The 15,000-nt window shown below is 41.7% G+C and overlaps 2 protein-coding genes across 2 annotated transcripts in view; one reads left to right on the top strand and one right to left on the bottom strand.

Annotated features, from left to right (window-relative positions):
* Positions 1-15,000, top strand: part of LOC308099156 (histone H3.2) — a gene marked incomplete at its 3' end in the record, with an annotated part of 66,629 nt that overhangs the window by 33,384 nt on the left and 18,245 nt on the right. The window lies entirely within an intron of this gene.
* Positions 5,042-15,000, bottom strand: part of psmd3 (proteasome 26S subunit, non-ATPase 3) — a 10,703-nt gene continuing 744 nt past the window's right edge. The window contains exons 2-12 of the mRNA XM_080446363.1: positions 13,884-14,074; positions 13,334-13,474; positions 12,124-12,260; positions 11,427-11,617; positions 10,688-10,791; positions 10,153-10,267; positions 9,875-9,994; positions 8,565-8,668; positions 7,845-8,000; positions 6,506-6,556; positions 5,042-5,402 (exon numbers count right to left, since the gene is read on the bottom strand). Of these exons, the coding sequence (XP_080302489.1) occupies positions 5,325-5,402; positions 6,506-6,556; positions 7,845-8,000; positions 8,565-8,668; positions 9,875-9,994; positions 10,153-10,267; positions 10,688-10,791; positions 11,427-11,617; positions 12,124-12,260; positions 13,334-13,474; positions 13,884-14,074 (1,388 nt within the window). The 3' untranslated portion in view covers positions 5,042-5,324. The remainder of the gene's footprint in view (positions 5,403-6,505; positions 6,557-7,844; positions 8,001-8,564; positions 8,669-9,874; positions 9,995-10,152; positions 10,268-10,687; positions 10,792-11,426; positions 11,618-12,123; positions 12,261-13,333; positions 13,475-13,883; positions 14,075-15,000) is intronic.

Here is a 15,000-nt window from a genome sequence, read left to right as displayed (position 1 = left end):
GAAATGTGGAAATGACACTCAGGCAGTGGATTTCCACTATACAGCTGCTGCCAAAAAACAATTAGTTCTTATCATAGCACGACAATATAATATTATAATGACAATATTCGTGGTAAGACAAACATACTAATAAAAAGGTCAGAGTTAGTACAGAAGAATAATCAACACGTGTGTTAAGACAAAAACAAAGACATACATAATACTCAACCAAGCAAGGCACCAACCTGCTCATCATGAGCAGTTGGGGTTCAGTGCCTTGCTCAGGGACACTTTGACACTATCACAGGGGGAGCCGGGGATCGAACCGGTCCAAAGCAGCTGCTCTACCTTCTGAGCCACTGCCACCCCTATAGTAAAATAATTCCAGACAACAACACACATACTTACATAACAGTATCTGCATGGTCCAAAACAAACACTGAGTAAATACATTGAATAAATCAATAATCGGATGTGCTAGACTTTTCTAAAGACAAAACTAAAGTGATTGTTTTGGAGCCAAGGAAGAACAGCTGAAAGTCAGCCCTCAGCTTCAATTAGTCATGTTAAAAACCACAACCCAAGCTACAGTAAATCTCAGTGCGGTCATGAACTCAGACCAGAATTTCAACAGCCACCTTAACACATTTACAATTTACCTACTACCTCCTTAAGGATATATCAAGGATTAAATGACTTGTGTTTTAGCAAGACTTTTATGGGTTGATCTTCAGCAGACTCAATTAGTGTCTTTACAGGTGTCCCTAAAAACAAAAAAAAAACTGCAGTTGATTCGGAACGCTCAAAGGCTTCAGTGCACATGCTGGGAGGCCAGTATTCAGGTTTTGATATGACTGAGGTCTGGATAAGGAGCTGGGCTGACTCCTGGGTGAGGAAGGTTCTGATCCTTCAAATGTTATAGAGCGTAAACCTACAGGATCTAGTGACCGCTGCAATGTGTGCCTTGAATGAGAGCTGACTGTCCAGGACACCACCAGTGGTGGAAAAAGTACTCAAATTCTGTACTTAAGTAAAAGTACCAATACTGCAATATAAAAATACTCTGTTACAAGTAAAAATCCAAAATTAAAAATTTACTTGAGTAAAAGTACAAAAGTATTGGCATCAAAATGTACTTAAAGTACCAAAAGTAAAAGTACTAAATATTTGAAAATAGCCGATCTACAAGCTCTCAACGCGTCGCGATGCGACGCGTTGTGAGCTTGTAGATCTGCTATTTTCAAATAGCCTATGTATAAAATAGGGCTAAAGTGGTTAATGTATGTTTCATTATATCATAGTTTATATCTGAAAAGTAACTAGTAACTAAAGTTTTCAAATAATTGTAGTGGAGTAAAAGTACAATATTTGCCTCTGAGATGTAGTGGAGTAGAAGTAAAAGTATTGGAAATTGGAAATACTCAAGTAAAGTACAAATACCTCAAAATTGTACTTAAGTACAGTACTTGAGTAAATGTACTTAGTTACTTTCCACCACTGGACACCACCAAGGTTCTTGGCCGTTGGAACCGAAGTCACCAGGGCATTGTCTATGGAAATATAGTTAGATACCGCATGGGGCAGGACTTACCTGGGATCCGCACCAAGCGTGTCACAAACACTGTTCAGGGGCCGGCCATGAGAATAGTCACACCTGGGGCCACGTCAGGGGACCCCGGTGGCCACAGGTACACTCTGTTCAGGGGTCTGCCTTGACAATAGTCGCACCGAAAAAAACTAAATTGCACACATATGGAACACTACAGCAGTGTTATAGCAGTGTCTAACATTTCAAATGGCCACAACTCGGTGACCATTGCTCTGGTCGGCGCAATATAGGACTGGATGTTCAGGCCTCAACATTTGGTATAATGAAAAATTATAGATACAAAAATAGAATATATTTTTAAGGCAGCAGCAAATAGAAAGCCAAGGTCTTTAGCTTTATAAGTCCTTGCTTACTGTAAATCGTTCTGGATTAAGAGCGTTCCTTCCCACTTGCCCCCACCCCTCTTCTTCTCCCCCCCCCCCCCCCTCTTCTTTCTATGGAAATTAACGTTGCGATGGGAACGATGTACAAAAACGAATTTCACCCACTTTTTTACCTTGTAAACCTGTGATGTCACAATAAAACTGATTCTGATTCTGATTCTGTCTGCTAAATGCCTAAACTGTAAACTGTAAAAGAGTTGCAGCAGAGCAGTAGTTTCCTGGGAGTTTGTTCCGGATAGGCTATATGGTGTGGTGCATACAAACTGAAAGCTGCTTCCTTGTTTGGTTCTGATTCTGGGTTCTGTAAGCAAACTGTCCCAGATTACCATTCAACACTTTATAAACCAACCATTTGTTTACAGGCAGGGAGCCAGAAAGATCTTCAGCCACCGCTGGCAGATTTCTTAGGAAGGAGATTCATACTCCTAAGAGGTCAACAGCATGTCTCAGTTCTCAACAAATGACGTGGGTTGCATGAGAATACTTAACAAAAACAAGTCTGAGCATTTAGAATCATTTGTGTGACAGTGTCGGCAGTATTTGCAGTATTTCACCATCCATTTCTAAGTTTCAAATCGCCTGACCTTGTAGCCAATCCATTACATTATAATTTGCAAACACAATGTAATGTCCTTAGTCCTTAGAGTATCAATCACCAATTTTTTAAATATATCCTACATTACATTTTATAATTAAGTTATGCTACACTGAGCACCAGGTGCGTCTGTTTCCCTCACTTCTATTATTTCAGCATCCATTATCAAGGTTTATTTTCTCAATTTCTTCGGGTGTGGCAACCCTACTGTCACACTTCACCTCCGAGAAGATGGAAAGTCTTTCATTTACCCGTCACTCAACCTCAAGTGGTTCTCTAATGCTGTGTCAAGGCTGAGGCACACTGGTACGTCATGAGACAAGTCCAGGATTGTCATTATTATTGCATTAAAATCATACTAAACATTATTTTTTAAATGACTATATCATTAATTTCCCAAGACAGAAGCAAATTATATACCGTAAAATGTTTTAAACACTGTCAACCTGCTGTCTATTTTGGGTGTCATTATACATGATTCTTAATGATTATTCATTTTCAATTGAAATGGTAGATCTCCAAGCTCACAACGCATTGCAATGCAAGAGGTGCAACAAGACTTTTTGTGAGGGAGCTGTCAGTCATAGGGTACCAATCTGGACCCACACAGCCCTGAGAAGGTGTATATCAGTCAGATATTGGAAACACTTCACGAGTTAAACAAAAAAGAGAATAACCAAGGCACACTTCTAGCAAAAAAACAATAAAGAACATTTCAAAATGATAATGCAAATAAGTACAAAAGTTTAAAAGCCTATATTTAGATGACTATTGCATGATGATGATAATATAATACACATGCATGCTAATATCAGTTCTAGGATACAACCCAAACAGCATTCTTCTTGCACCCTGTATGAGTGTTCAGGGCCTTTTTGACTCCTGTTCTGTGTGGTGTTACAGGTATGTAGTTAAAGTGATCACATGCAACATGCAAGTCAGCTGTGACACAGGTAGCCTACATTGTATTTATAAGCTAACAAATCAAACATGAACAACAGGACCCCACTTTGAGAACCAATGATTTTAGAGTATATAAAGTACAACGTCAAAGGGTTTGAAATATAAATCAACATCAAGGCCAAGGGTATAGACAGAAATCCAGTGATCCTCTTTTTTAATAAGCAAACTGTTGAAATCGCCCCCTCTTCTGTGAACCGGTAGGGCTACCTTTTCTATGCCTATGCAACAGAGTGCTGAAATCGAATGATTCAATGATGAGGGTTCAATGATAGTCAACAAAATGTGTTACTAATGTCCTGGTCAGCAATATGCAGTAGCATGTTGTGTTTTTTCATCAATCAATCATCATTATGGAGCTGCAGTGTTCTACGCATCTTAAGGGCACGCAATTTACCTAACCCACACACACAGCACATATATAGGTGCTTTCCCTCTGGGCTAGGGGAAAGTATGTGCTGTGACGTAGTTTCAGGAGGAAGCAGGTTTCTAGGGGGTGGGGGGGGGGGGGCATTAAAAATTGTGCAACTGAGGATCAATGTTAAAACGTGTCTACTTAAAATCACAGAGAATGCCGAGTAATAAACGAAGGAACTCATTTAATCACCATTTCCATAGGATTTTGAGTGGTCTATTCAACTCTGTCACACATTTGGGGTTCCACGTGAAATATGATAGGCCATAGGACTACATTTTCAGTGTATATTCTTTGTATGGTTAAGTGACCCTGTGTATATTTTCTCCAACAGATGAAAACGATAGGCACATGATTGTCCCCAGTAAACATCTATTAAAGTTCAGTAGCACCATATACTTTACTAGAAAGTTTCACACATTCTAATCTGAATCCCCTTGCACCGGCTTCACGTTCACAGTTGTAATCGTTTCCCGGTGTTTGCTGTAGCCGACTTTGTGGCGACTCATTTTTCCCCGCTGGGCTTAGCGTAAGGAGCAAAGACAGTGACAGGTCGATAACTTACCCTTTGACCCACTTGTGCCGAGTTTGATTGACATCAAACACAGCTCCGTGACGACAGCCTTCCCACTTTCTACAAATACGTTGGATAAGCCAGATTTGACATAAGCACCAGTCCTGCTCCTGCAGCAGTTTGATATTTGAAAAGTAGAGCCAATCACATCTCAATATGCCACACATAAAAAATGCTGCATTAAGTGGGACACCCGTCACCCAACTCTCATGTCCTACTCTGCAGTAGGATAAAATGTTCTCAACATTCTGTGCGATTCCAAACAAACATTCTGAAATGTTTGTTAAATATGGGCCTTGATATAACACTACATACTTGGCATACATCGATCTACGTATTGAACTACAAAAGCGACATTTGAAACCTACCACACTGTATGTATGAACGCCATTGCTCATTGACCATGGTTGTCATCCAATGTAATTACCTGGTATCTGACTACAATCACCTATTGTTTGTGTCCTAGAAGTCTATGAAAATGATCTCAGAATAAATTTCCAAAAAAATCAAAAAGGCGCAAACAAAGTTAGACAAAAAAAACGAGCATTTATTTATTTTCTGCCACATACTATGGAGAGGAGGGCACATAGTTTTAGTTTATACATTTATTTATTTTTGGCGCACGGTTGTCAGTGAGGCACCAAGGCAGGAACACGTGCCAAAGAAAACACACCTCTGTGAAGGGAGGGGAGACAGAGGTGTGGGAAACAAGGAACTGCGCGGGTAGTTTAGTTAACGGTTGAGTACGGAGACGAAACACATATCCTGCCCCCACCCCTCCCCTCCACGGGAACGTAAAATGTACTGAATCAGGGGAAACTATCGTCGTCATCTTCGGCCATCTCCTTGGCAAACTCCAGGTCCTGCTGCTCCCGTTCACGGCGTTCCTACACGTGCACAAACACACACAAAAAATATATATTATTGTTGTAAGTATCGAAAGTATCAAAAGTAACAGATCTGCAACCTCGAATCGTGGTGCGAAGCAACGCGTTTTGAGCTTGTAGATCTGCTACTTTTGCCTTTTTTTTGGTAACAGTTTTGGACACATACGTTATGTTGTTTTAGGTGAGAACATTGGCCCTGAACACAGCAGGCCTTAATAACTTAATTTGTTCATAGTCGCCGTTTTACCAGTAAAGAGATTGTTTTGAAAACATTAATCCGACCAAAAGGCAGGTTGACACCCGCCCTAACCCCAAAAGCGTCTTGTGCTAAAGGTTGTGCGGAGTGTAACAGAGCATTATGTAGATTGTTCTTTTAAAGTGTTCTGTGCCTCCAGGACAAGGTAGAAAGTTACCAAGAACAACGCCACTCTGGTACTTCCCACCTCTAGAGGCACACAACACACAAAATACATGTTAATGTGCACATTATACTGTATGTTAATACGTCTCCAGTCCCTGTATGTCAAAAGCTCTCTAGAGAGAGACTGCCCTCTAGTGGTCAGACAGTCTCGCTGCAGTCATCATGCTATAAATGTGGTCATGGTGACACTGTAATGCTGTCAGAAAAAAAACACATTCAAAAACTCTTGAAAACGTACACTTCGGTCGATTATTTCTCCACTTCAATAATACTAATTGGTATGTATGTTATATATTTATATATATATTTTTTTTAATCGTTGATTAGTCACCTTTACAACGAGGCATAACTTGTAATAATCGTGCAATCGTGGAAAGAGCAACGCAGCTAAACGTGTGGGTAGCACCAACAAAGAAACCCCAATATGCATCTGTTGAGCGACCTGCCAGCACACACCTGGGTCCCTCAAAGCTGCGTTGTGTCAGCATGACCGTGGTGAATAATACATCTATTCAGGGTTATGACTATGGTTATTTTCACCATTTCTGGAACCTTTTGCCTCCAATGGCTTGACCAAAATAGGGATAGATTATTAATCCATCATTTCATTAAATAGATTAAGTTCAATTAAGTGTTGCAGATCTATAATTGAACCAGTGGGATCATTATGGTCCTTTCTCACCTCTGCTGACTCCAGGTCCTTGTTGTAAGCTTTAGGAGGGAACCGCATGGCCTGTAGGGGGAGATAACATACAAGCCATAGAGAGAGAGACAGGAAAAGACAAAGATTACTTGACTGACTAAGTCCTAACCAAGACAACAACAAAAAAGCCATGCCATCGCCAGTTTACTTTCCGTATCTGCGTGACGTAGGTGGCAGCCTTTTTAGGAGACCAGAATTAGGTGGGAGTCTATTCGTTCCAATGGGAGAAGTGAACGTGGGCACAGCTTCTGAACGAGTCTTTACCCCATGGTCACTGAACTAAATATTGGACCCAATCGCCACACAAGCCACACGATTTTCCGAACATTTTGACACTAAAATTGCTTTTTTTGTGTCACTGCGTGTAATCCTACAGGATGGGGGCGGCACCTGTCAGCGGGGAGTGTTGGGCGGGAGGAGTAGAACGGAGGCTCTACCTCCTCCTGGTGGGGGCTCCTCACTGGCAGGTGAGAGTCAGTAGGATACAACGACCTGAGGCGATTCTTAAAAATGTTTTCTAAATTCTAACAGTTTTTTTGAAAAAAAATCTATTTTTTTCCCCAAGATTTTTCAAAAATAGCAGATCTACAAGCTCATAGCGCGGCACTCGGTGCCGCGCTATGAGCTTGTATATCTGCTATTTTTGAATAGCCAAAGAAATCTAAAGTGACACAGATGCGTTCCAGGTATTAATGGGTTAATTGGCATAACGACTAAATTGGGGTGAAAAAGGGGGTAAAAAGAATTGGCAACTCTAAAGAAAAAAAGAAAAAAAGAGAAAATAGGGTTTGTAAAAGAAATGGCACGGAGCAGATATGACAAATAACTTAAAAGGTAGGGTAAGTGATTTTCTTTGGTTAAAATAAGTGTTAAATAGCTCTATATTCTGATAGTACTCATTGCTATAGAGTGTTTGTTCAGTAAAAGGAGTCTCCTCGTCTCTCCAGCTCTTTATAAAACAGAAAATGCATTTTCGTTTCATTCCAATTTTATCCAATCAGGATAGAGAACTCAATCAGGATATAGATTAAACAAGTGAAATTGGAAGTGATGACACTAAGAAATGAGCCGGCAAAATTTGAACTAGAACACTATAAAAATGAAGCTTAAAAATTGGTACTTTCTCCTGATTGGCTGAGATTTTGACACCTACCGGAAAATGTGTTTAAATGTTTTATGTTAAATGTTTAAAAATGTAATGTATGTAAATGTCTGTGTGAATATTTGTGCGTATAACTCCACCACAATTATCTGCTGTACCTGTAGAAACGTGTACATGCCTTAGTGTGTGCGCGTGCGTGTGTGTGTGTATGCTGACCTTGACAGACATGTTGTGGATGTCCAGACAGAAGGAGATTCTCTGGTGGAAGGCCAGCTGGGGTTCTCTGGTCCCATAGATGTCCATGGTCTCTTTAGACTGGACAAAACCCTTCTCATGGTTTATGCTGGCCTCAATTACTCCATCACGGATGGCCTGAGAGAGCGAGAAAGAGGGAGATGATGATGATGATGATGAGCAGAGGGGGGAAAAAGGCAAAGAAAAAGAAAACAAAAAAATGTTATGTACCCATCTGGAAAAAAAACATCTATGCTATACGTTTCAATGAATATCCTATTTCTTTGCTTTTTTCCCCCAGAATTAGAAAAACGTCAAATTCTCAAATAGGCAGACAGTGTCCTGATTGCAGAGTACTAAGTAGTAGTACACATTTTTGCGCAATGCAGTTTAATTGTATGACTGTGACAGAAACACACTATAAGGATAGTGAAGGAGACGGTCCCCAAATAAAAACTTTACGGATTTGTCACCCAAATTGTTGTTGTGAAATAAATGTAAAAATAGTATTAGCTGAAAAACGAGTTGTACACATTTATGGATGTGATTGGGGGAAAGAGAGGGAGAAAGACTTGTGACTAGTGATCTGAAAACATACTTGTGAATGACAAAATGGCTACATATGTGTGTGTGTGTGTGTGTGTGTACAAGCAAGCTTCCAAGCAGAGGATCACTAAAGATGTCTGGGTGTGAGTGTGTTACCTTGGCCACTATGAACTCTGCGTCCTCTGGGCTGTCCAGCTGTAGTTTGGAAGCAATGTCTGCCAGAGAGATCCTGGAGTAAGAGAGACTGATCATACGCACTCCTACACACACACACACACACACACACACACACACACAAAGAGAACAGTTAAAAACATGGATCATTTATTTTGACATGAATAACTGTGCGAGTTTCCATTTGCCAGTAAGGGTAAAAACTCTTTAAATCCTGCAAATTAATATATCAGATACGATGTTCATTAAATTGAACCGAACCCTTAATTCACCAATTAGCCTTTTATCCAATTATCTTTTCATACCACTCTCTCTCTCTCACACACACACACACACACACACACACACACACACACACACACACACACACACACACACACACACACACACACACACACACACACACACACACACACACACACACACACACACACACACACACACACACACACACACACACACACACACACACACACACACACAGAGATTGAGAAAGCGCCTCCGTTATGCTATTACTCATTTCATAGTTTACAATAAAAGTAGGCAAGCACAAGGCTTTAGTACTTCAGTCTATTGTTCAATGATATCAATATACAAAAGCAAGATTACATGGTTTTGATATTGCTCGCCTTGCAGCCAAGCCAAGCTCAGGGCTCAGAAATTGACACAGATATCCGCCTCCCTCCAACGATAATCTAACCGACTGCTAACCTGACTCCGTCAAATGGAAGAAGCTTGCGACACACATTTTGTTTCACAGCCTACTTCCATCTGAGACTCCAGTAGCAGAATCGATGACAGACGGCGTTTTCATTTTTTCAAGCTACTTGGCAGGTGATTGGATGATCCCGCCCCTAGCAGCCGCTGATTGGTTCTAACACGCAGCAGACCGGGCAGCTTTACTCCCTGAGCAATCCCAGACTCCTTCCTGAAATCAAATGCAAATGAGATTTCCAGAGGGAGGGGGGTTTACCAGGCTACCCGACTGCCTCTGCCCTATAAAATATCGCCTGGAAAAGGCAGACTGATTTGCTCAACAAACTTTATGGGAATGCAACAGAGTTTATTTGTCAGCAGGCGTGGCTTTTATACAAGTTGATCTCTAACATAACCTGCTCCAGAGTCATAACCCTGAAAACCCAGGGTTAACACTTTCGTTGCCTCGCTAACCCCCAAATCCAGTTTCACAGACAGGTCTCAGGACAAAAATACACACCAAGTGAACACACACAAATGTATATACACCAGTCCTATTGACGCTGTACAGTCAAACACACACACACACACCCTACCAGTCTTGATGACGTTGTGTCTCAGTCGGATGATCAGTGTGTAGGTTCCGTCTGTCTGGAACTTCTCATTAAACTGTTCCAGGGCCAGATTGAACTTGGCCAGGTTCCCTGTTCTCACAGCTACACACACAAAAACAAAACACTGACAATGAAAACATTCTGGGACGTATGGAGAGTTAGAGTGTGTGTGTGTGTGTGTGTGTGTGTGTGTGTGTGTGTGTGTGTGTGTGTGTGTGTGTGTGTGTGTGTGTGTGTGTGTGTGTGTGTGTGTAGTGTACCCTGTGTGAGAAGGAAGTAAGGCATGAGTGATCTTTTGAGCGATGGCTGTCTGAACTGCAGTCTGTCAGGAATCTCCCCCAACAACAACTCAACCACTATCAACAACTTATGGACCTGAAAGAGAGATAGAGAGGCAGCAAGAGGAGGAGAGAGCGAAGGAAAGAACCCGAGACAGGGATACAGATACAGGGTAAAGGGGTTGGGGGGGTGAGAAAGAGACATCAGTATAAAAGATGTTGCAGTCGTTAACTTTACAACAGAAAACATGTGTTGCGTACACAAGGCCTGTGACTACGTGTCACAGTATTAAATAGGGCGTTTTTAGTTGGTTTTACTAGAGGTTAGGGGAATTAGACAATTTCAAAGAAGACTTATGGCCACCTAATGGCTAATTCATAATCCGTCATACAATCTTGTTGCTCGCCGATGTTGACCGTACATGACTGTTTTTCAGTTGAGCGTCAAGTTATTTTCGGTGAAGGAAAGCCTGGCTTGTAGATGCATACAATGTGAGCATAATGAGTGAGTACTGACCGTCTGTTTGAAGCCCACAGCGGTGTGCTGAGGAGCCTTCCTCAGAGCATTGGTTAGAGTCCTCCTCGCCTCAGAATACTCCAACTGGATGGCCTTGATACGACCTAGAGAGAGAGAGAATGAAATGGTACTAAAGCGGAAATGTAACCACTGAAGAATTAAGTTAACCACTTACGCCCCTTTTCAAATATTTCATATTTTCACATCAGCATATCTACAAGCTGTAGGTCTGCTATTTTCGAAAATGTGTTGGTAAGCTATTTTCTTTGATAATGACATGCCCAAAATAGGGACGGTAATCTAGGAACAGCAATGAATGTGCAGAGCATTCAAACCATTGACACGATGCCCCTCAGAGTGCGTTTCCATCACTCGCTGCTCTGTTTTGATTCATTCAATTCAGACTGACAGCCAGTCTCCTCTCTTTGCACATCCTAATACCATGATATGGCGACGGTGTAATCTTTTCCTGGTTTGAATCACTTAAGCCTCATTTTGTAATTGCAAAGATTGTCGATAATTGTTAGAAATAGCCATTTACAAGCTCAGAACACATCGCATTGCAACACTTGAGCTTGTAGATTGAAAGTTGTTGACAATTTTGAAAAATTTAAGAGAAAAAAATAGAAATGATCGTCATAATACAATATCGTCACAGTATTGATAAAGGTATCTGGTCAAAACAATCGTGATATGGCGACATAGAATACCTGCCTACATGTCCCCCCCCCCCACGTACCAGTATAATACAGGTATCTGGCCCATTCGTTGTTGTTGGCCAGTTCAGGGAACACGGACTTGGACACCAGTTTCTCTGCCTGGTCGTACAGGTTGAAGTGCAGGTAGTTCCTCAGCAGCAGGTTCAACAGGACCGCCTGGCCGTCAGCGTCGTGGCGCAGTGTCGCCGTGCGCAGACGTGTGTGAAGGAAGCTGGGAGAGAGGAGGGACAGGCAGGCAGAGAGAAATGTCTTTACAATAAAGTTAAGCTCAAACATGTGTGTGTGTGTGTGTGTAGGGTTGGGTCCTTTAGGATTTTAGCGATCCCAGTTCCTTAACGGTTCCCTTTAACGAAATGGTACCTTACAGGACTGTAACTCAGAGAGAGTACAAATGGAACCAAATGGACCCGTGTTTGTACAGAGAGAGTACAAATGGAACCAAATGGACCCGTGTTTGTACAGAGAGAGTACAAATGGAACCAAATGGACCCGTGCTTGTACACTCTCAGAGTTATGGTGGTCCTTGAAATTAAAAAGTTAGAGAACCACTGGTATAGTTAATAATTATATAGCAGACCTTAAGTCCACATGCCAGCTCTGACGGCGTGATAAAAAGTGGTTCCGGAAACGGTTCCAAATTTTCCGGTTCCTCAATGTTGGATCCGGTTCCGGAGCTCAACCCTATGTGTGTGTGTGTATGTGTGTGTGTGTGTGTACCTGCGGATGGTGTCAAACTGGTTGAGGTACTCGTAGACCCGTGCGTGGTAATAATAACACTTTGCTGCTACCAGGTCCAGAGCCCTGCGGTTCTGTGACCCAATCTTCTGCAGCAGGTCATCCGACACCTTCTGGGCCTACGTGGGGGGGGAGAAACTGACATGTATTCTGAACTCCAATACAGTGTTTCCTGTTCTGTTAACAACAATTCTGTGAACAACCTGAACACAAGCTTCTCTATTCTGGGCATGTCATAATAAGGCGGACAACGCATTGTGAGCTCACAGATTCCCTAATTATTACAGACATTTTATACATTGCTTTAACCCATTAAGACCTGAGGCAGATTCTACAAAATGCCTTGTAAATCAGTAGTTCTCAAACCCTCTTTTTCATGTTAAGGACCCCCAAATTGATATATATTTGACGCCCCAGAAGAGAAGATTTGTGTTGAAAGTAACAATTTCAAGATTTTTCAAAAATTTTCAAAAATAGCAGATGTACAAGCTCCCAGCATGGCACAAGGTGACGCGCTGGGAGTTTGTGCATCTGCTATTTTTGAGAACCACCGTTCTAAATCCTAAGAACTCAAATCTAAAATGACACACAGATGCTTTCCCATGTTATAACCCATGTTTTAACCCATTAAGACCTGGAACTGTGTCATTTTTTGATTTGAGCTAAAAAGCATTATTTTACACTTTGGGCTATTCAAAAATAGCAGATATACAAGCTCATAGCGCGGCACCGAGTGCCGCGCTACGAGCTTGTAGATCTGCTATTTTTGAAAAATCGTGAAAAAGTGTGAAAATCTTTGAATATATATATTTTTAAAGCGAACATTTTTAACTCAAATCTTTGCTTCTGGGGGTCCCTGGAACAAAATATTTTGATGGGGGTCGGCGGCCAAATACATAATTCTGGGGGTCCTTGACATGAAAAAGATTGAGCACCACTGACATAGAAACATACGTTTTTCAGAATACTGTTGGGATTTAAGAATACTGTTGGGATTTAGGAGACATGTAGAATCGGCTTCAGGTCTCAATGGGTTAATGGGTTATAACTCCACTACTTTCCCGTCACCTTGGATGGTAAACTCACAAAAGAAAGTCACAACATCCTACCAGCATTTGATGTTGACACGATAAGATAAACACACACACACACACACACACACACACACACACACACACACACACACACACACCTCTGTGTATCGCTTGTTGTTGTTGAGGTAGACCACCATTAGAAGCTGCAGGTATGCCTCAACCTCAGGCAGGAGAGGAGTGGCGGCTGCTTTCCCCGTCCTGGGACGGAACAGGACCTCACCTTCAGCCGTCTCCATGGGCTAGGAGGAGAAACAGGAGGACGAATGGACATCAAAAAACAGGGGTAGAAGGAAACATGGATGTATTTATAGAAAAGCGAAAGGTGGAGCGAGAGGGTGATGGATCGATAGAGAGATTGATGGGAAGAAAAGGGTGATGGATCGATAAGAGAGATTGATGGAGATGTGTTGCATCGCAACTTGTAGTGAACTTGCAGATTGGCTATTTTCTATACTAATCTAATTCTAGGCCCCGTCCTTATTTCCCCCTCTACACCAAATAGCTGATCTACAAGCTTACTATGCCTCCTGCTGCGGCGCGTTATGATCTGTTAGAGCTGCTATTTTCACAAAATCTTTTAAAATTAAAACAATTTAAATCACAGTGTTTACAGCCCACTCCGAGGATGGTTAATGTCAAGGCCCTCACCTCTTCCAGGAAGCCCAGGAGGTAGTCCTTGGCCGTGGCGTTGTTGGTGTAAAAGCCGGTCACGGCCTTGTGGAGGACGTTGGAGTTGAGGCGGCGGCTGGTGGAGGGTAAAGCACGCAGCGCACGGAGCACGAAGCGAGGCTCTTTCCCCGACACCGCCTTCTCGATCTGCTTCACGTGTTCCTTGATGTCTGACCGACGACAGAGAGAGGGGGAGAAGGAAAGGTGGATGAGGAAGTGTGTGTGTGTTGGGGGGGGGGGGGGTAGTGGAAGTGGAGAAAAACAGGGTGAAGGTTGAGGAGGAAGATGGGGAGAAGGTGGAGGAGCAGGAGAGAGAGGAGGGGAGAAAAGAAGGTGATTTAAAGTAAGAAAAGCGATGAGATGGAAGTGTGAGGCAAAGGGCAGAAGTAAGGAAGACAGGGGACGGGAGGACATTTTACCATTCAGGCATTTAACAGACGCCCTTTTCCAGAGCAATTTACAAAGTATAAGATCAGACTAAATGTTATGAACCCTAGTCAAAAACAACAGGGTACAGTCATACATGGTCACATGAATAGTTTAAAGAAAGGAATGAATGAAGTGCTACAAAGTAACTGGGACACCGGGTAAACATCACAACTAGCATCTGTCAACACATCACGCTATCAATATAACAACGTTGTCATCTGAGGTGAAGCACTACATTATGTTTATTTAAATAGCACACAGCAAAATAAATGTTTTGATACCAAGTGTATCCAATCAGGAGAGAGAACACAACACCAAAATGACCATTTATCAGCTTCAAATTTGTGTGTGCTCATTTAGTATTTTGTGTCATATTTTCCAATTTAATTTGTAAATTTTTTAATATAGTATAAGTTCTCTCTCCTGATTGGTAGCTGAACCAAAATTTATTTTTTCTGTTTACCAAAGAGATGGAGAGCCCTAGATTTTTGGAGCTTAATTTTAACAAAATACACCCTTTAAACATCAAAGGAGAGAGAGAGAGATTGAGAAAGTTACCTAGTTCAACTAGATTAATATTGCTATCACAACTAGACACTGTCAAATAAATCGTATGCTTCGAGCAGAGGTACCAACAAAAGTGACAAATTGTGTTCACATAAATGTT

The sequence above is a fragment of the Gymnoscopelus braueri genome, assembly GCF_963280865.1.
Source record: "Gymnoscopelus braueri genome assembly, chromosome: 13".
NCBI classification, from domain to species: domain Eukaryota; kingdom Metazoa; phylum Chordata; class Actinopteri; order Myctophiformes; family Myctophidae; genus Gymnoscopelus; species Gymnoscopelus braueri.
The sequence above is the reverse complement of the archived record's forward strand: the minus strand, read 5'-3'. Positions and strand labels throughout refer to the sequence as shown.